Here is a 22,252-nt window from a genome sequence, read left to right as displayed (position 1 = left end):
GGAGGAGGTGGGATTTGATGGGAACTCTGGTGGCAGTGTTGTGATAGGAAAAAGGCATCATCACTGCCATCAGGCCACCGAATGGAGCTGACCCCTGCCCATGAGCTACAGCCTCCGTGCGGAGCCTCTGGCCGCCCCGGGTGACTCCCCATTGGGCCTTCTCCCCTCTCGCCCCAGGGAGTCTCCGGTGGACTGCAGCGTTAGCAAGTGCAGCAAGCTGGTGGGCGGCGGCGAGTCCAACCCCATGACCTACAGCACCTACATGGATGAGAAGAACGGGCCCCCTCCTCCCAACATGACCACCAACGAGAGGAGAGTCATCGTCCCTGCAGGTACTGGGGGACCTGGGCGGCCTGGCTGCCACTCGCTGCCACGCGTGTTGGCGTTAGTGGCTGAAGGAGTAGGACAGCCCCAGAGGGCATATGAGCCAGATATCCTTGTCTCAATGGAGAACTGCACCTCTTACCTTACTCCCTCCCTGGCCGACAAACGTCACCAACCCCCAGAAGTCCCACACTCACACGGGTCACTTCACACTGTAGCCTGGTGCGACATCAACAGCCTGGTGTCGTAGGCATTAGGGCTGCAAAAGGAGGAGGGCCGGTGCAGGGCCATGGGCACCCAAAGGTCTCCTGGCAATCCCCAAGCATGACCACGCTTGCCTGAAAGGACAGGGGAGGCTGCAGAAATCTGTCTTGTTCATCAAGTATGCACCTCCTGGCACGTGCAAGGTTCTACCTTTCCAAAATTGCAGCCAGCTTTTTTAGCTTTAAAATAGAAGTAGCTACATTTAACCAATGGAGCTCCTTAACATGTGTACCACAAGTTATATCAGGCTGTAAAAATAGCCGAGGGGGTGCAAGCGGAATTAGTTCAGTGGTAGAATTCTCACCTGCCAAGCAGGAGACCTGGGTTAGATTCCCAGCCCATGCACTTCCCAAAAAGCAAACAAGCAAGCAAACAAAAATTCAACAAATGGTGCTGCAGTAACGGGGTACTCACATGGAAAAAGAATGAAATGTGACCCTAACATACAGCATACAAAAAAAAAAAAAAAATAGCCAAGTTTTCCTAGGTATTAGGGGTGCTTGTCACAGAAAATAAAATCATTTTTCAACTCTTCAGCCCGTTGGCTGGACACTGCCTCAGCCGATCCCAACCTGCTCAGCTGCCTGGTCAAAAGAAATTTTGAAAACTGCAACTTGTAGACGTTGTGCCAGCTAGAAAGGAGCAAGAACACCCAAATCTGAAGTGAAGGAAATTATGGGGCAAAGATTAAAATTATTCTTACCAAAATAACTTTACCAAACAGGCAAAAGTGCTTCCCTTTGGAAAAGTGAAAATGCAGTTGTGCCTTAGAAGCAAGGGATGACATCGCTTCTGAGGTAGCCCAAAAGAATTTGTTTGTTGGTGTAAAAGGCACAATCGCCAATGGGCCTCTCCTTCCTCACCGCTTTGTATTTGTTTTCCACGGGAATTGGGCTCCAACCATCTCCCAGGGCTGCAGGCACAGCCATGTATTCTGGCCAAATATGACAGGGAAGCGGAAGGTGTAGGCAGCAAAGCAGGAGATAGGTGGGGCTGATGGATGGGTGAAAAATTTTCTGTGCTCTCTGGGACTTCAAAACAACAATAAAACATGTTTAGTTTCCTCCTTCCAGGAGCATATGACCTAACATGGAAGAGGAAGTATGGGCCCCATTTATTGAGCTCTTTCCAGGTGCCAGGCGCCATGCGCCATGCGAATTGCCTTATCTACATTACAGGACTCATCGATCACCGCACCCCTCAGGAGAGCATTTAACAATGCTTATTCCAGGTGCATTTATAGTGATCAAAGACTCCAAAAGCAGCATCTCCTTCCTCAGAAGAAGAAGATGGATAATTAATTTGTACAACACCTAACATAGCAGGGACCTCCTTATACTCCCCAAGGCAAAACCAAGTTTTGTCCATTTGGTATCAAACTTGCCTGCTTTTAGGCAAACAGCTCTGAGTGTGAAAATCAGGGGACTGAGGAGCTAGGGGATTAGAGGTAGTTTCTGAACCAACTGCTGGCACCACTTCATTTCAGTGGTCAGGCGTTTCACCTTGGGGAAGGGCTGGGGGAGGGAGCAGAAGTGAGCAGGCTTTCTGGTTGGCACCCCAAATCTGGATTGGTGTCAAGGGAACAGCAAAATGTCAGTCTTTTGTGGGCCAAGTAAACCAAAGGTGTCAGAATGAAAATATCATACATCCATACTAAACAGTTTAAAAGCACTTTCCCATTATGAATTCACTAGCTAGGGTATGGATTTACTTAATTACTTGACTTTGTTAAGTCTCTAGGCTATCCCCAAACATTGTGCTTTGTCCCAGTCCTCTTTCTGGACAGCAGGGAGGGTCTCATTTGTGTCAGTCCACAAATCAGGGCAATAAAATGTTGGTGGGACAACCAATTGAATTTATGGCAGGACATTAAGACAAGTATAAATGAGACTCTAGTAATCATCAGCTCCATGTTCAGATGGGAAAGAGCTAGGTCTAAATCATCCAGGAAGTACATTTGGAAGAGTTTAGCATGAGCCAGTGTAGATTTATAATTGTAGGGGGAGAGAAATAATATTGAGATAGAGCCCAAAGTAAGGGAGGAAATAATAAAGTAAATAAAATAGATGGTATAAAATGGAATTTGAGGCCACTGATACTAAAAGTGAGGAATGAAAAGAAGTGAAGGAGATAAGGTGAAATAATATGCCACATAATCCAACACTCCCCCCCACCTTCCACCCCAGGACATTGTTCTTTAGAATTCTGAAATGGTTGCAAAATTATTTCCTTTTTATCAGTGGCCCATGCCTATTCTTAATTGCTTCAGGAAGAATAAAAGAGAGTAAGTAAAACACAGCAAGACAGTGAAGAGAGAATGTTTGTGCAATGAAGTATTAAGAGGGGCTTTTATTTTTCGGTATAGGAACAGAGTAATTTGTAGGTGAGTTAATTGAGAGAAAGCTACAGGCAGATGGGAAGCCTGGTGGGGAACCACGTCCTCTATGGGGTGAAATCTTGTGAAGACTTTAACGGGAATTTCAGCTCCCACACAGAAACCGTCTTTGGGACTCTGGGCAAGTGACTTAAAACCTTTTAAGACTCCATTCCCATCTATAAAATGGGATTTTTTTTTGCAAGATGTTCTGCACAAGTAAAAATAGGACGTGCAACAACTATTGAGAGGTAGCACAGATATGCCTTCCAAAATAGATGTGCCAAATACAATAGACCTAGAAGAAGCTGAGGGCTAAAAGCTGGCAGACATTAAAACGCTAAGTCTTTCCTCCTCCAGGAAGCCTGCCGGGACTCTCCGAATTCACATTATTTCCCTTTGCCCGTGATTACTTGAACTAGCAGCACAAAATTTGTTGCTTTCCTACCTTGTATTCTAAATGTTTCGTGTAAATAGGTGTCTCTGGAGAGCAAAGGCCATGTATTTTTTGTGTCTGATGAGCATATTTAAAGTACATATTGATTCACTAATGAATTAGCCAGTTGGCAAGCAAAGAGATGACTTCCAGAGAGAGAGTGTTAAGTCATATAGCGACACCACATACCCTGGGACCTGCTGGGACTCATCACCTGTGCTCAGGGTGCGCTCCACCCCCTACAGACCTGGCTGAGGAGTTGTGGGGACCCCAAAGTGGAATTGACCTCAATCTCTATAGTATTGATAGTTACCCAAGGACGTAAAGGGTTTTGTCTTACTGACACCATCTCTTTCTCATCTTCGGTGATTTAAACATCCAGACATTTCAGAAATGTTTGAGGGATAATCTGGTAGAAATTTCAGCACAGCTGCCCCCGAAAGGAGAAAACTCAGATTTACTTTAAAGACAGGCAGCGCTGGGTTTTCTGACTGCACAGATGGAATCACAGGAAAATTAAATATACATATTTCTATCGCCAGCTGAGAGACTGGACTTATTCCATGGATTCAGGGACATTTTAAAAACACATAAGGTTGGCCTTTTCAGAGGCATTGGTCCCTCCATTTGTGGCATGGGGTTCACTTTCATTTTGATGCACCAATTCTCAGGCAAAGGTTTCCACCGTTCTCCAAAAACTTTAAAGAGTGCCCTGTCAGGACAGGCTCCTAAGATCCTCCACAGAGCACTAAGTATCTTGGGCAGCACCAACCTCCCTAGAGCTGGGGAGGTGTTCTGAGAAGGATGATTGGAAGGGATGGGCTTGTCCACTGTGAGAGAGGGGTGGGGAGAGGGAGGGAGATGGGGGGAGATGGGGGAGAGGGAGAGAGATGAGGGGAGATGGGGGGGAGAGGGAGAGAGACAGGGGGAGATGGGGGGAGAGGGAGAGAGACAGGGGGAGATGGGGGGAGAGGGAGAGAGATGGGGGAGATAGGGGGAGAGGGAGAGAGACGGGGGAAATGGGGGGGAGAGAGAGAGAGACGGGGGAGATGGGGGGAGAGGGAGAGAGATGGGGGGGAGTGGGGGGAGAATGGAGGAGGGAGAGAAAGACGTAGTGCCGTAGTGCGAGACCAAGACAGAGAACAGCGAAGGGAAGGGAAGGTGGGGAGAGATAGAGACAGAAAGAGAGGGAGGGAGGGAGGAAAAGAAAGAGTGAGGGGAAGGAGAGAGGGAGACAGAGAAGGAGGTGGTGGGGGGGAGAGACCCTCCAGGTAAGCTGCAGAGGAGCGAGGGTGGAGCGGCCCTGCCCACCTGCCCACCTGCCCCCTTGGCTGACCGGCCCCTCTCCCGGCAGACCCCACCCTGTGGACGCAGGAGCACGTGCGTCAGTGGCTGGAATGGGCCATAAAGGAGTACGGCTTGATGGAGATCGACACGTCCTTTTTCCAGAACATGGATGGCAAGGAACTGTGTAAAATGAGCAAGGAGGACTTCCTCCGAGCCACCTCCCTCTACAACACGGAAGTGCTGTTGTCGCACCTCAGCTACCTCAGGGAAAGTAAGTGGCCTGGCTGCCTCTGGGCGGCCTGTCATCCCCTGGAGGGTGCGGCCCAGCGTCGGGGGTGGGGAAGTGGGGAGGTGGGGAGGGCTGGGCTGGGGGAGCTGCGCTGGGAGGAAACCCCGCCAGGCCCCTCCCGCACTGACCACGGCTGATTCCCCACGGAGACAGCCTAGGAGGAGGACCCGTGTCCCCTCTGACTGGTTTGTGTTGGGCAGAGGCTGAAGGAACAGCACAGTCGTGCCCTGTGAAGTTGCCAAGGTCCCAGCGACCCCCTAAGACCCTGGGGGGAGGGGGTGGACAGACGACCCCTAGGGCCATGTCCATCTTGAAGCACCATAATGAAATAGAGGAAAGGGGGAGAGCTGCGGCCCCCAGGCATCTGCCAGAGGCTAGTGTCACTCTTCTCATGAGAAAGTCAATCTCTTCTTCCCCCTTCCCAGACACTCCTTTGCCCTGTAATTATACAGGTGGATACCCTGACTGGTGTTTTTCCTGAGCAATTTTTTACAGTTCCCACAGGGAATTCTGGATCCATAGATTTAGGGATTGAGGTTTTGCAAGCATACATATTGACTTCTTATCATCAGGCTCATTCTGACATCCCCTGACCCAGCCTTTATCTGGCTGCTCCCGCTGCTGCTACCTGCTGACCTTGCTTAACAGGCATAGTAGGAGAAGCTACAGGTGCATTAGGATGTAATAGAAGCTTTCTCCCTTTAACCATCCAGGAAAACTAAAAGAGCTCTGTAAAGGGAGAGCCTACGAAAGAAAGCAGGCAGCTGTCCAATGGATTTTTTCAGTATAAGGGCTCTCTGGACCCAATCTCCCATCAGTCCTGCCCTTGACTCTGATATGTACACAGCATATAGGAATGGAATTCTTTAACTCTTCCCCTTAACTCTTCCCCATAAATCCAGGCCAAGGTGGTACATCCCCAATTATTTGAAGGTTTGCTTTGTGACTTAAAAAGATGGTACTAGGAGCAGGGAGTGGAACTTCAGAAGACTGATTTGGGCTCACTTTATTATACTGAGGCTTCCAGGCAGTAGGTCTTGGCCAAAGAGGGACTGGCAAGCCTCAGGATGCAGCAAGTTCGCTGTTGGCAGCCAGGACAGCTGGGAATCTTGTAGGAGTCTTGGATGAGAAGTGTTTGGGTGATTTGAAGATCCCTTTCAAAGCTGATATGGTTGACGGCCCCTGTGGTGTTGCTTTCCCTTGTCTCCTTGACTCTATGGTGGTAGCTTTGGTATTCGCTCTCCGTTTTCCAGTTGGCCTTGAAGTTGCCTGTGTAATCCTCTGCCCAGTTCTGTAGCCATGCACCACAAGAAGTCGGGGAGCACACCCTGGCTGTAAAAACTAAACACATTTTTAAATGCCCCAGGCTGTCGGGGCACATCTCTGAGGGTATCTGGTAATCATGGGAGGGTAGGAATGCTGCAGCACACGTTCACACCAGAGCAACTGCCTCAAGTCTGAGTCTTGCTGCAACATAACTCTGCAACATGACGTAGCCCAAGAAGCAATTTTTTTTTAAATGAGGGTCATTTTCCTCCAAGCTTTCTGTGGTTGGAATAATTCACATTTTCTAAGGGCCCATATTTCCCAGCTTCTGTGTCTGTAGAATGTAAAAGGGGACCTTTGATGAACTGGGTCTTGCAGTGGATACCAAGCAGGGTGGGGGTGGAGGCGGGCACAGACAGGTTGGGCAAGAGAAGGACAGGCCAGCCAAGTCACAACACTGACAAGTGCTGCCTTTTCTGCTTCCCTCCGAATCCTCTGTGGCAGGGATTCAGGAATCACTGACCCTCTTCCTTCCTTTGTGGAGAAAGAGATGTACATAAGCGACACATCCTGGACGGTTTGAGAGTCGTGTATTTTGGGTACCGCAGCAGGTGCCCTTGTTGGCAGAGTGCACACATCCTCACTCGCTGTGGGGAGGACCCGTTCATACCATGTGATCCCCAGGCCTTACATTCTTACGGGTCCATAAATGGACCAAGTCCCAGCAAGAACTTCCCATCACAGATGACCCAAGCCACTGACCCTGAATTATCACCTGCTCGGAAAGCCCAGGAATTTGGGGAGGTGGCCATTGGTAGCCATTGGGTAGGCTTTCTCCTAGATAATACGGGCATAGGAGTGGCAGGCTGTGGAAAAGAGTTTGGTATTTGGGGATGTAGCATGACAAGAAAAGTTGTGGATTGCTTTCTCCATCTCTCGTTTTTTAAGAGTAAAAAAGACCTGGGTATATTTGTAGATGCCCCAAAGCTGGAAAACCATAAAGTTCCCAGAAAAGAATTTTATCAGTGAAGAAAGTTTTCACAGTTGAAAGGAGATGGAATCAAACACATATACGGAAGATCTTCAAACATGCCAAACCATCTTCCAGAATCTGGAGGATGGTTGCATAACAATAGGGCATCTATAAGATGGAAAATTCTGCCTTTAAAATGAGTGCTATGGAAAAAAAATCACAGAAATGGTTAGATACAAAGTTGAGTGGTAAAAAATGTAAGTATAAAGTGGTCTGTGCATAATAAAAAAACAATGGTTTCCAGTAATAGCAAAAAATTAAATAGTGTATTAAGGTTAAAAAGAAAACAACAAACCTTGCCCCAACGTAACTACAATGGTCCTTTCTGTGGAACCCAAACGGAAAATGATCCACCACCAAGGGAAGAAATGTTTGGTTTTGCACTTCTTGATACATGCCATTTTTTAACTGGAGGACGGGACGTGGCACCTCCAGCATGACTGTGACTATTTGGTGTTCCAGCGTCTGAGACCCCCTGATGTCAGGTGGTGGTGAGCCTGGAGGATGCCCGCAGGGGGTCCTGGCCTGGTCACTCTCAGTTGTCTGGATTGCTGGGAACTCCTTAGTGCTCACCCAACTGCCCTCATGCTTTATTGTTTTTCCAGACTTGCTTCCAGCGGATGTTTTGTGCTTAAGCAGGGAGGGCAGTGCTTTGGGGAACGAGGCTGAGTGTGACTGAGTTGAGGCAGGGGGAAGCAGTGCTAATTCCTGGAGCTTTGTCATTTTGTCCTTTTGTGGGGAAGGGGGCGGGGTTCGAATGTTTCCAGTTTGGCAAGAGGTGGAAGGAAAACAGCCGAGATCCGCAACACACATGGAGCAATTACTGTGGGGCGAAGGAAAGTCAGCAGAGGAGAACTGCAGAGCTGAGCTCCTGGGAAGTTAGCTGTAAGTTGGAGGAGTCCCGGTTGAACTGCACTTCTCCGAAGTGACGGAACTTTCTGGACTTTAGTAGAAAAACAGAGACTTTTTCAGATAAGATGTTCTCCTGGCATCAGATATATACTTTCACAAAAGGTGCCTGAGTGTTTATTCTAGGGGTCTGGGTGGGGAAACTGTACTTTGTAAAGTTTAAATATTGTATATGGATTTTCCAGAGTAGAGAAGAAGTAACCCCTATAAACCCTGCCAGATGGCCTGGGGTGCTAGGATTTATCCAGGCCTCGCCTGGCATTTCAGCTGTCCCAGAAATATGAGGTGTTGCTGGGCAGGCTCGGTCTGCAAGGATCCCCACAGAATTCCTGGGGAACACCAGCCCCCCCACCCACCCAGTTCCAGTTCCCATTCCCTTTACTAGACAGGTCGCCCCCTGGTGGACGTCACGTGGACAACCATTCCTAACACCCATTTAAAAGCCTGCAAAACTGAGGCCTGGTTCACTTCGGTAATTGGTTTCAAGGGGCCCAGTCGGTGGAGAGAGCAGCCTGGGTATCTTAATGTGCAGTAACCTGGTCCACGACCTCATCTTCTGGCCCTGGAAGCTTCGTGCAGACGCACACCTGTCCCCCCATCGCTGCTTCCGAATTCGCCTCCCTACCCTGAGGCTTCTGCGTCCAAGGGCCAGACCACTTTTCCCACAGCATTTTCTCTTTTTATTTGTACCAAGAGATAAATGCTTTCCAAAAATTTTCCTTGTGGCCTCCTGGAACGAGGCAGATTAAGCCAAACCTGTCACCACACTAACCCCGTCCGTCTCTCTTCCCGGAGGCACTGCGAATGCCGGCCGGATCGGTGGCTCCCCCAGTATCTTTCTCAGACACACCCCACTTGGCAGAGGCTGTATTTACAGAAGGCAGGCTGCGGGAAATGAGATTTGGCCGTTCGCGAGCCAAGATTGGGATAGACCGCAAAGGAACCGTCACCCACTGCAGTTCAGACTCTGGACCACTGGGGGGCGTCGGTTGGCGATCAGAAAGGCCCCGGGGTGGGGGGCAGCCAGAGGCCGAAGAAGGAAAGAGTCTTTCTTCTTTTCTCTTTTTTTTTTTCTCATTTTACAAAAAAAAATTGACCTGTGATAAATTCTAAGGCCCTGCGTTTTTAAACAGCGGTGACATAAGAGAATGAAATGTATTATGTGACAGGGAGACCCCAGAAAAGGTATCTATCTTGATTCTCATTTTTAATTTAAATTTAATGGGAAACACATTCTGCATTTTGTGGTATTCCCACCTGCAACCTCAGACGGCGGGCAAAGGTGATGGTTCTGGGCAATTAAACGAGTGAAGTATTATCCCTTCCAGGCCCCGGATTCTGCAGGGTAAAAGGAGAGCAGGGTGCAGGCAGAACAAAAGACCACATTTCCATGGGTCTCAATAGTCCGCCAGGCCTGTTGTTTAAAGGCTGCAGGGTCTTGTTCCCCATCTCCTCCACTCTTCCCCTCCCCAACCCATCCACTCCAGTCCTGGCCATTGACAGCCAGAAAAGGGAGACGCAGATTCTTCAATAAACTGACAGCGAGGGAGGGGGCGCTGGCGGATTGTGTGCCGACAGCGAGGCCGGAGACAAAGAGCTTTGGCCCTGGGACAGTTGTCTCCCTCTGCTCCAGGTGCTCCACATAAAGAGCAGGTTAGGTTGAGGGGTGCAGCATTGCAGAGGGCCTATTGTTGGCTGCAGCCCCACACCTGCAGAGCTTCACTGTTTTCAGTTCTGTTTTCTTTCAGACATCAAATACGGCATCCAGAGACGAATAAGCTCGAACACTGGAAAATTATTTTTTATTATGCTTTTATTTTAGGAAGGCCATTCCAGCATCAGCAGCGGCCACGTCATAGGCAAAAGGGACCCCAAAATATATAGACATACATATATACATGCTTGCATGCACATATATGCATTAGTACATAGACAGATGCACAAGCAAGTAAACATTTTAATTGAAGTATAATGCACAGAGCAGTGCAAATATCATGAGTGCACGAACTCAAGGAATAGTATTTAAAAAATGAATACCCTCCCCTGTATAACCACCACCTAGGTCTAGAACTTATATGGACGCCTCTCTCGTGTCCCCTTTTCAATCACTGCCCTCCGCTGCTTCCCCAGAGGTTATGACTCTCCAGCCTTCCAACACCATATATAAATTTTGCTTCTTTTAAAAATTAGCCTGGAGGCTGCAGTGTCTGTGGGACTGAGCACAGGATTTGGAGATAAACCTGAGTGGGAGTCCTGCCTCCTTCGCTTTCTAAGCTGTGTGACACTGGGCAAATTACATGACTTCTCTGAATGTTGATTTCCCCATCCTTCAAAGGGGGAATAACATGATCCATGTAAGGAATTAGAGAGACGATAGATATAAAGTGTAGATAAAGTGTCTAAGCCTTCCAGCAGCGTTGGCTTCCCTCCTCCCCATTAGAACCTGTTTCCTCTGAGAACTTGTGGTGCCAGGAAAGGCCAGAGAGTCTGGAGTAGCTTAGCTCCTCTCAGAGTCAGGGCTGAAGGAACTTCAAACCCAGAGAAAGAAATTCAAAGTCATAGAGTCAGGAACCAGGGTTTCTGGGTAGACGTATCAGAGCAAGGTTCTTATAAGAAAAGAGCGCTGTGCCACACCTTCTGGAGTCTCAGGAACGGACTAGCTCACAAAAGGAGATGAGAAGAGAAAGTGGGTCTCTGGGGAGAGACACCAGATGTCCCTCCGCAGCCGCTCCTCTGGGAGGGCAGCCTCTCCTTCTAGGAGTGAAACTTGAACCGAGAACAGTCTTCAGGGCAAAATCCTTTTCCTAGGTTACCATGAAATATATATTTCATGCAAGCTTTGGAGGGGTCAAATGACCCTTTCCCTCAGCTTTCTGGGAGTTTCCTGTGGAATTCACATGTGCCCAAAGAAGAACTTTCACCAAGGGGAAATTTAATAAATGTGGTTTATCTAAGCTCCGTGCTCTCAGCTAAATCTGCACTAATGACTCAGGCAGTCAGCTCCTCAGAGACCATCATTTTTCTTTATTTGCTCCAGCGGTGAGGTTTTAGCCTGAGGGAGAGAATGTCGGGACAGAGAGGCAGACATTCTTACTCCTTACAGAGGAGTAAGTAAGTAAATCTTTTACTCCTGAGATTTTTTTTTTCTATTCCCTTGGAATGTTTGGTTCCGTTTCTTAGCCTTCTTCCAGTCATGGAGGATTATTTCTTATTGCAACGGAACCCATTCATAACTTTAATTCCAGAGGACAAGAAAAATGCTCAGCCAGCGCTTTTTATAAAGGGCTTTTATGGTATGTAAATGTCGTGTCTGCGGGAGACGGGAATACAAAAATAGTATGAGCTCGCATTTTCTGAACATATATTATGAGCCAGGGTTTGTTCTGGGCACTTTACATGCATGATGCTTATTTAATCCTCAAACTTGTCAGTTAGATGGTACTACTGGCCCATTTTACAGATAAGGAGCCTGCAGTTTAGACAGATGGGGTGAACTGATCGATGTCACAAAGCAAGGAAGTGGTAAGAGGCGGGTCTCCATCTTCCCAACTCGCATCTGCATGGCAATTTGTATAAAAAGGAGGTTGTCTGAGCCACACTTTGTTGTTGATGTTCTTGAGAATGGAGTGACCAAAAGTAGTTGCTCCTTAGAGATCACCTCTGTGTGACCGTCTCGTTCCTAAAATGGTATGCGCGCAGCCGCACTCTTGCCATGTAGCAGGCTCAGCTCCCCATCCCGCCCATCCACCCCCTTGTTTTTGTCTGGGACTGTTTCAGAGCTACAAGTGACAGTTGCCCAAGCCAGAAATCATATGCTCTCAGCGGTTCTAAAATTCAATTCCTCGTTGTCTGACCTGGGGAGGCACACGTTCTCTCCAGGGCATACATTTTCTCCAAGGCGCACAACCAAACGCCCACAGCTGGGTGAGGCAGCAGTCTCACTTCACATCCATCCCTTGGTTTGGCTCCTAGACTAGAGACTAAAAATAAATAGGAGTGTCCTGGCAGCCTGTCCCCTGTTCTAAGCCTTGGCACCAAAGTCAGTCCACTCGGCCACAGGGAGCAGGGGAAAGGATTGTTTAGAAAGACTTTTCATGTCCTGTATCTGAGCAAATCCAAGCCCTGGTCTCGATGGCACTTGAGGGTCTCAAAAAAGCCTGAATTTTACAAAACAAAGCTTTTGAATTTGTTTTAAACAAGGGAACAAATCCGGTTGTACGAAAGAAGGGAGAATGTATTTTACATCCAACCCAAAAAATGTACCATCCCTTCAAAATGCCTCCAGTGAGTAAAACTGAGTAGGGTTTCATTTTAGAAGATGTCATCTGGGGTGACAGAAAACTCAATGACTTACTCCTCAGGTTTAGTTGAATTCTCTTAAGGACTTATGCAAAGGTATGCAGAGGTAGCTGTTTGGAATTCTCCCTCCCTTACCCCCACCCACTTCCCAACTTCCTCCATCAATAATGGATATTCAAGTCTCTTAGCCCCATCTGTACATAAAAACCAATGACTATCATAGGTGGAAGGAATTTTAATCTGTCCTTGTCCAGGATGTGGCAAACTAATATGTCTTGTTGGCCAAATCTGCCCAAAGCTGGCCCATGGCCTGTTCTTGTCCTGCCCTTGAGCTAAGAATGGTTTTTACATTTTTAAGGTGTTTAAAAAAAAGGCAAAGCAAAATGAATCAAAGAAGAATATGCGAGTGTAAGGCCCACAGAGCTTAAAATATTTACTCTCTGGTCCTTGATAAAAAAGGCTTGCAGAGCCCGGTTCCAGTCCATCTCTTCATTTTACTTTGACGAAGAGATTGAGGTCTAGACACGTAAAGTTAGTGAGTTAGTAGCAGGGCTGGGACCAGAACCCCAGTGGACTCATTTCCAGTCTTGGCTTCCTTCTGTGACACAGGGTGCTCTCCTGAGAACTTTAGCCGCACACATGGCGGCTTAGGATGGAGAGGGCATTCCCCACCTATACTCACTCTCTCCTCACTAATTCTGACCCTAACTCAGCCAAAATGTGACACTCCTGCATGACTGGCACCAACAAAATGGGTTACACTAACTTTTTCTTTCCCTCAAAGAATTATCTCTCTCTCTGTCTTTAGATAGATAGATAGATAGATAGATAGATGGATGGATGGATGGATGGATGGATGGATGGGTGGGTGGGTGGGTGGGTGGGTGGATGGATAGATAGATCTCTTTTCCCTCCTTCTGCTCTCTCTCTCTCTCTCTTGATGTCAGAACATTTTTTTTCCGGTCTATAACTGTTTTTGCCTTGCCTTTCCAGGTTCACTGTTGGCCTATAATACAACATCCCACACAGACCAGTCCTCACGACTGAGTGTTAAAGAAGGTAAGTGTGTTTCTCTCATGCACTTAGAGTTTTCTCCAGGATCAGGCATGATGCAGTCCCATCTTTCTAAGATCTGTGTGGAGAACTTCTGTGTGTCAGCTTCCTTGTTTCACTCAATTTCATCTGGCAGGGGAGATGCAAAGCCAAACTGCTTTCCACTTGTGCCTCACGTTGCAAAAGCATAACAAGGTTTCAGAATACCCTGCAGCAATACGACAAAGACAGAACTTGCAGTTGTACTCCATGAAACATTTGGTTTTAGAATGAAATGGATACTGCTTTGTTTCAAAGCTAAAAGTTGGGAGTTTTTTTTTCTTAAGAAAGAATATTTCAATGATTCTTGAAGGTTTCTTCCCTAACAAAATGTAGCCACATCAATTCACTTTAAAAGCAGTGATTGGGGCAGGGTGGGGTGGGTTTGGTTGACAGAGAGAGAAAGAGAGAGAGAGAAAGAGAGAGAGAGAGAAAGAGAGAGAGAGAGAGAAACAACAATTTCAGTAAATGAGTTTTGTCAGTGAGGGTTAACAATACAATAACATTACTTGGCATCTTCATTTTTGAAATAACAGTTTGAGTTTTATGTTCAGACACTGTGATAGATTCTTGGGATTAAACAAGTGATTTAAGGGAGACAAAAATGTGAGCAAATAATTTTTAGAAAACAGAGAAGGAGTGAAAAAAATCTAGCAGAGGAAAAAGAAAAATTCAATGGAGGAAGGGACATTTGAGTGGGGTCTTGAAGAACGAATACAAGTGCAGCAGGCATCTTCTCTTCCTTGGTTTTCTCTCCCTTACTTTTTTCTTTAGCCCATACCTGCCTTAATATGGATTGAAGCCAGAAGTTTGCAGCATCTATTGCTTAGAGGGTAGCACAGCGTAATGTTTCAGAACTGAGAAGAGACTTAGACACGACTCGGTTCAAAATTCTCACAGGTTATAAAGGAAGTGAGACCCACAGAGCTCATGTGTCTTGCCCAGGGTTTTATCTTTGATTGCTGAAGACTTTGTGTTTCCTATTAATAGCAATTGATAGTTAGATAATGACCAAAACACTTGCAGATGAACTGTGCAATGCACAATACAATAAATCTACTCTTAAACTTTATGATTTTCCTTTCCTTACCTCTCCCCACCTCACTTTGGGCCAGTCCTCCTTCTGCTACTATTTTCCTTTCCAAATGAGAATGAGTAATAATTTTGCCATGAAAACTGAAGTTATATTGCTTCACTCTACAGTCCGAGTCACATGTTACTTGATAACCTATTTTAACATAGTGTTGCCCACGTCGATTTATAAAGAGAGAAAATTTGGTAGACCAAAGAACACGATTAGATAGGAGGCCAGGGTACCTTTGGCTTGTGTTGGGAGAATCACTTCATCCTGGGCACATGGGTTCGCTGTCGGGTGAACGGGCTGAGCTGAATCAGGGAGAGCCAAGCCTGACTCCTGCAGCTCTCAGCTTCTCAGGAGATGACCCAGAGTCACAGGATGCCCAGGGCCTTCAACTCCGATTTGTTTTACATATCGAGCTTCGAGAAGATGTCATTTGGAGATAGGGATCCACTTCTTGGAAGGGGGAGAGCGAGGGCGAGAGCGAGAAGGAAGGAAGGAAAGAAAGAAGGACGGACGGAAGGGACAAGAGAGGAGGGAGAGACTGCGAGGGAAGATGGAGGGAGAAAAGAAGAAAAGAAAGAAGAAAGGGAGGTAAGACTAGGAGGAGAGAGGCAAAGAAAGAAAGGAAAGAAAAAGGGAAGGAGAGATGGAAGGAAGGGAGGGAAGGAGGGAAATAGAACTACTGAACTGCCGAATTAGTATCTTAGAAGTTTCTCCAGTTCTACAGGCTATTCTACAAACAACATCAAAATCAACTGTTGAAGGAGAAAACCTCTCGTGGGTTTAAAATGCACATCTTGGTGTAGAAGCTAGCCGATCCGAGCGGAATGCGTGGATAATCAGCTCAGCGCTCCTATTCTACCTGCCCACCTGCGTTTCCCCCCTTGGTCTTTCTGTGTCTGGGAGTGCATTTGTAAGGCTGCAGGCTTACTCGGGGTGCTGCTGCAGCAGCTTAGTCTCACTGAGTAGGAACCCCTCTTCTGAAATGAATGAACTGGAATATCCAGGCAAACGCCCGCTGCCAGGACCTCATTCAGGTGGGGCTGGGCATTTGTCTCCCAGCATTGGCCCTGGCCTCTAGAGACAGTTAAGCCTTTGCTTTGCAGGTGCATCTTTTGTCCCCAACAAAGCTTTCCACTTGAGCTGTCTTGCTCCTCCATCGTGCCCCACCCCTACCCGAGGTGGTTTGAATCTGTCTGAACAACCCATCATGCCACAAAACAAAGTGCATTAGCAAGACAAAGCTAACCCAGCTTCTCCCTGCCCCGCTTTCACCCTTCTAGCACACTCTCTCTCTCTCACTCTCTCTCTCTCTTTCTTTCTCTCCACTCCTCCCCCGACCCCACTCTCTGCTCTAATAGCAATCTTTATTTTAAAAAATAGGTAAGTGGAAAATGAAAGAGAAGACACTGTACGTCTCGGCTCCATTTGTTTGAATGAAACACACACATAAGCCCAAGTAGACCCAGATTTCACCAAGAGCATCAGAGCTGTGTGTGAGTGTGTGTGTGCACGCGCGTCCACAAAGAGCAGGTGCTGGCGTTAAGCACAAAGGGAAGGAGTTAAGGAGATGTTTCCCATTGATGTTCCTTGCATGCGCTGATCCCTGATCCCATAGAATGCCTTTTTGCTTTAAAATGGTGTAGTCATCCTGCCAGCTTGTGTCTTGAAAACGGCTGCAATCTCTAAGGGTTCCTTGTGCCCAGGGAGTAAAACTAGCTTTGACCATTGAGTTGTCAAATGATATTTGCGTCCCGCTAGGTGGAATATTCTGTGGACGTGGACTGGACTCTGCTAGAACAATTGTGCCTTCTCTGCCTTTAGTTATCAAGCCTAAGGTACCATAACAGAAAGATTTCGGGTGGAAGCTATTGTCTCCCACTTACGATAGCCACCACAACTGTCGGTTCTACGTGGGATTCTGTGATAACACACACAAAAGTGTGCGTTACCTCTGCTTTGGCACCTCCCAACATCCCCATCAGGTAGATCCTTGCAGACAAAGAAAGTGAGGTTCAGGGTTTAGGGAGTGACTCACTGAGGGGCACAGGGCTGTTTAGCGTCAGGGCTAGGACTCAAACCGGTTATAAGTTTAAAAGTCTCCACTTCAAAGGGTCTTCATGACCAACGTATCCTTCGCATCTAGCTGACTGTTCATGAGAACGATGCCTAGCCTGAGTGTCGTTTGGATAGAGATTTCAGTGTCCTTCCATGATCCATCTCTGTTCTTGCGACCACCGTCTCCATGTCCTCTAAACTATTCTCCTCTCCGAAAGATGAATTCCCACACCACCCCTGCTGGATACCATCCCCTGCTGTTGACTGCAGGGGGGATCACCTGGAGCACTTTTAAAAAAATGCTGGTGCCTAGGCCCCACGGAGGGCCAGTCAAGTCACTTAATCTAGGGGTGACGCCTGAGCATTGAGTTTGTTTTAAAGCTCCCCAGGTTACTCTTGTGACCTGCAGTCAAGCTTGAGAAACCCTGAGTGCACACGTGGTTCAGTGGTAGAATGCTCGCCTTCCATGTGGGAGACCTGGGTTCGATTCCTGGACCATGCTTCCTCCCCCCACCCCGCCCACCCTCCCACCTCCCCACCCCCCCACCCCCCAAAAAAGATTGAAGGCCCTGGGCAGCCTTCCGGAACTTGCAGCAGAATGCTAAAACCGCTTCTCCACAGCAGTGTAGATTATTTGCATATGGACCAGTGATCTCTAGCAGTTGCCTTGGCTAATGGATAAAAAGTCTGTCCACTTACCTTCTGAGTATGGAAAGGAGAGGGGAGAACGGACATTTCTGTGTCCTTTAAAGTGAAATGCCTGGCTGGTGCTGCAGCTGATGCTGACAGACCCCGGCTTCCCTCGTGGAGAATTCCAAGTGGAGGGCCTCTGCATGACGCTGCAGAGGCAAACCAGAAAGAGGAAAATGGGAGACTGGGTTTTCTTGGAGATGCACTGGGGGGTTGGACTTGACCTGTCCTGACCTCAAATTGACCTAGAAACAGAAGAGCAGAAGCCATTGAGGGACCACATAGCCATGATCAGTTATTTTCATCATCACGAGGAATTTCAACAGCTTGGCGTAAACCCCTTTCTGATATGACCTTACTTGGTTCTCACAACCGCCCTAAAAAAAGTAGATACCATGTTGGGAACTTGATTTTGCAGAGAGGATGCTGGGATTCTGAGAAGCTTAGGGACCTTTTCAAGTACCTAAGAGCCAGGACTTCTGACTGCGACCCATGCTCCCTCCTGCCCTCCCTGCTGGAGGTAGCAGTGAGTCTCCACGTTGTTTTTCTGGGCAAACTCTGCCCTAGGGCCATCCCAATGTACACAAAAGTCAGCTTGCAAGAATCAGCAGATCTCTTCCTAGCTGCTTTGCATGCCTAAGCCCTCATTTCCTTAGCTCCTCATTCTGAATCTGTCTAAATGCCAACGACTACCCGAAAGACAGAGGATATTGAGCTCCTTGTTTATTAACTCCTGGAACTCGTAAACCCACCAAGGGTGCATGAAGCAATGAGCCTCAAGCCACCCCCTGGGCAGCTTTCCGGGACTTGCAGCAGAATGCTAAAACCGCTTCTCCACCACAGTGCAGATTATCTGCATATGGACCAGGGATCTCTAGCAGTTGCCTTGGCTAATGGATAAAAAGTTTGTCCGCTTACCTTCTGAGTATGGAAAGGAGAGGGGAGAATGGACATTTCTGTGTCCTTTAATGAAATGCCTGGCTGGTGCTGAAGCTGATGCTGACGGACCCCAGCTTCCCTCGTGGAGAATTCCAGGTGGAGGGTCTTTTCCACAGCCCTTGGTTATTGGCTGAGCACTTTCACATCCGTTTTCTCATGGGCATCTCACGACATCATCATGGGATGGCAGGAGTGGTGTTATCATTGAGCCTGTCTGTGGGCAGTGCAGATAAGGCAGTGAGAGTCCCAGGGCACATCTAAATCATCCAGGTCTTGGTGGCAGAGCCAGAACCTACACCCACGCCCATGAATGCTCTCTCTCTAAGCTGCTTCTTACATTATTATGGCAACATGTTTGGTTCAAGCATCTGACACCTGAATGTCTTACACATTCTTTGACCAATACTTTCAATTTACATAAGGCAGCCTCTGGATGTGACCTCGGGCAAGTCATTGCTTTTCCTGTGTCGGTTTCCTCGAGTATAAATGAGGATAATTTTAGTTCCCCTTTGGGGATGATATAATGCTCATAAATCACTTAGCACCATGTTTGGCACACTGGTAAGTGCTCAGGAGAAGTCAGTTCTGCGAATTATTATTGTGGTTTCAAAATGATTGCAATATCCGTTAAGGGTTTTACTTTTCGCTACCTCAGTGCAAGATGACACTGGCAAGTTGCTTAAAGTCTTCTTAGGGAGATACACATTATAAACTATTAAGAATAATATAAGACTGCATATAACCAAATAGGAAAATGCATGCTACAAGCAAAAAGTAACCTGAGAATAATGAAGGAATCAAAGACTTCAAGATGCTTAAGTTGCACATCTACCCCAAACCTTTCATGTGGCAGAAAAGACGCCCAGCCCAGAGAAGGCATGGATGTAACCAAGTGACGGGGCATGAAGGCACTTGGTAGCTTAGTTAGGAATAGGCCTAAATTCTCTGATGATTGCCTCCTCCACTCCATTCTCTCACTCATTCATTCATTGCTCCATTTCTGTATAGCCACCAGGCTCCTGGAAATATGGTGAACATACACAGCTCTTACCCTCAAGGATGTTATTGTTGAACAGAGATGCAAACAGGGGAGCCAGTAAATAATTAAATATTGCATACTGAAGAATAGGTGATATGACACCATATCTTGCCATTTTCCCCTGCTCCTGCCTCCACTATAGGATGTCCTTTATGTTTATTTTGGAGGTCATAGTAAAAGCTGTTTGGCCTCTAGAAGCATGCAGTATGGCAGAGCTGGAAATGGATAGTGACATGAAGGGAAAGGACCAGTCAGTTAGTGCATTTGGGTCCGTTGGATGTGAGGAGGTGGGATGAGGGCTGTGTGAGTTTTCAGGTTGGGTTTTGGGAAAGGGAGTCCAGGTGAGATCCCAGAGTGTGAGTGTGTACGTGTGAGAAAATTGTGCCACCAGGTGGTGACTTACATGTGGGGAAGAGAGCCTCGGTTCATCCTAGTGAGACATAAAGAATGAAGACAGTTGGCTGTTTCACTCTGAGACCATCAGGACGCTCAGCCCAGCAGCCAGGGATTTACTTCAAAACAACCCTGGGTCCTGAAGCTGGGAGTAGGTTGGGATAGAGCTGAAATAAGATTGGCCCTCAGTTCCTAATTGTTCTAGCAGGATGATGGTTCCTTCGGGGTTCATTCTACTTTTCTCTCTACTTTGAGTTTTCTACAGTAAAAGAAAATGAAAAGAAAAGCCTGGAGCCCTTCTCTTTGGGTTGTGAGCAAGCAGAGATGAACCCAGAGTATTTGCCCAGGGAGCTGTGAACCTTGGTGCAGTGAGTGAGGGTGATGTGTCTGGGGTGTAGCATTTGGGGGAGGGTGGGCTTTGGGCAGCATCCTGCGGGCAGCACATGGGTGGGGGGAGGAAGGAAGGAAGGACAGCCTCGTGTATGGACATCTGCCATGTGTGGATTGCCTTTAGTGCGAGCGTGGGGTGGGGTTTGGTTGGGGTCTTTATAGGAAAAGGCCTGTGTAAGACTGTGAGGTAACCTCCTTATTATTTTTTAAGAGAGTAAATAACATCCCTCATGCAGCAGGTTGTGCGGCTCTGCAAGCCAACGTACACTTAGAATTTGAAGGGACTGATCCTCGTGGGAGAACCTGCTGAGGACTTGGTCATCGTATGCTTTTCTTTTCTGATGAAGTGCACCTAATCCATCGTTAGCAAAAGCAAGGATGATTTGTGGAACGTGTGTGTGTGCTTGTGTGTGTGAGAGAGATAGGGTGCGTAAACCCTGTTTCTGTGGTCCACAGGCAGGATTTATGATTATAGAATAGACAGTAGCTTGCTCTCTCCGTTTTTGAAAACTGTTTTCCTTTGAAATTCCAGAGTTAATGTTTTGTCTGCTTTCTATCTGACCCCTTTTGGAGTGCTGCATGGTTTTTTCACCAGTGAGGGATCCGGAGTGGGTGGGAGGGAGATTGAGAGAGAGAAAGAGAAAAAGAGAGAGAGAGAGAGAACTAGGAACAAAGGATCGTTGTCTCTAAGCTTTAGCGGGCAGGAAACCCCAGTCCCAGGGGCATTTAGCCAGCCAGCCCTGTCCCGCAGTTCAGACTCCAGCTCTCTGAATTCAATTTGACAGCTCGTCTGGGACACTTTCTAAGTAACCATTATCCTTCCTTTCTCTAAGTAAAAGCACTGTTATTTTTTTTCCGTGGGTGTGCTGTGTGCAATGTTATTGCACACGTGTGGGTTACCCAGTGACTAGGACGCACTTTCTCTAAATTATTGGAAACAGTTAGCCAGTTTCCCAAGACAAGTGTAAATTTGTTCCGGGATAATAAGGCAAATGACGCCAAAGTTTGTCCCGCTGCTTCGTTAGAGGCAGGTATATTACATCACAGAAGAATCTGTTAGGGAGCATTTCTTTCTTTCTTTAGCTCCTGTTAAAGCATAAATACCCACCGTTGAAAAAGCTTATGGGTCTCAGGGATCATTCAAAATGTGTACGCTGTGTTCCTTTGGGAGTCTGTTGAAACACGTGAACAAAAGTGTTTCACCCTCCCCAGTTTCTGTGTTGGGCTTATTTGTTTATCATTTTTAAAGAAGTACGTCAGCATTCATTTTGCTGTGGGAGGGAATCCAGCCTGCAAAGGCAGGTCGGCCTCACGCCATCAGTTTGGTGCATCGGCAACAGGGTAAGAGGCGACCCCCTGGGAGTCAGGGTGGACCCTGCTGGAGGACACAGCCAGTCGCAGCCAATCACTCAGACCCACTGTACTCTGTCACTGGATTGTAAGAGGCTCTGAGGGATCATATGTTGCTATTTTGAAGATCCTTCATGTTGCAGGATTGCCAGGGGCCTAAATCCCGAAACTATCTATATAACCTCTGAGTTCAGTTTACTGTGACAGTTTTGCCCAATATGCATCCTTCGTAGTCCCCTAATGTGAACCGATTCCTGTCCAGTGTGTTTTCGAGCACAGTTTTAATGCTTCCCTCTCCTTTTGCCTGGCACGTACCTCACTGTCACCCCAGTCCACACTCCAGGAAACCAAACTCGCCTTTGGCCTCATCAGTAACGCTTCTGTCCACGCCTTCCCTGCTGCTTACCAAGTCAGCGTTGAACAGAGTCTATCATCATTGTCTTTTATCTTGCAAACCTTGCTGCGCTTTGGAGTTAGGAATGGTGTCTTCATCAAGGTCATTGGATGGATGGAGGAAAATGACAGGCAAAGTGCCTTCACTTCCCAAGCTTTAATTTAAAACTAGTTCTTCGTGATATTGCTAAATGTGAGCTCATATTTTGGCAACCTCCACCATGCGTGCTGGCATGGCACTGCCAGAATCTTCCACTTCGCTTGACCCCAAAGTGGTTCCCTGCGACCTGTCATCCACCCCATCCATAAGAAATGAGGGAGCAGCTCTCAGAGAGCAGCTTCCAAT

The 22,252-nt window shown here is 47.3% G+C and overlaps 1 protein-coding gene across 5 annotated transcripts in view; it reads left to right on the top strand.

Moving 5' to 3' along the window:
* FLI1 (Fli-1 proto-oncogene, ETS transcription factor) overlaps window positions 1-22,252 on the top strand; it is a 120,571-nt gene that overhangs the window by 80,561 nt on the left and 17,758 nt on the right. For all 5 annotated transcript variants that reach the window (XM_077112459.1, XM_077112458.1, XM_077112461.1 and 2 more), the window contains 3 exons: window positions 178-332; window positions 4,753-4,956; window positions 13,475-13,540. In XM_077112459.1, the coding sequence (XP_076968574.1) occupies window positions 178-332; window positions 4,753-4,956; window positions 13,475-13,540 (425 nt within the window). The remainder of the gene's footprint in view (window positions 1-177; window positions 333-4,752; window positions 4,957-13,474; window positions 13,541-22,252) is intronic.

Source organism: Tamandua tetradactyla, chromosome 8 (genome assembly GCF_023851605.1).
Source record: "Tamandua tetradactyla isolate mTamTet1 chromosome 8, mTamTet1.pri, whole genome shotgun sequence".
Classification (NCBI taxonomy): Eukaryota; Metazoa; Chordata; class Mammalia; order Pilosa; family Myrmecophagidae; genus Tamandua; species Tamandua tetradactyla.
The sequence above is the reverse complement of the archived record's forward strand: the minus strand, read 5'-3'. Positions and strand labels throughout refer to the sequence as shown.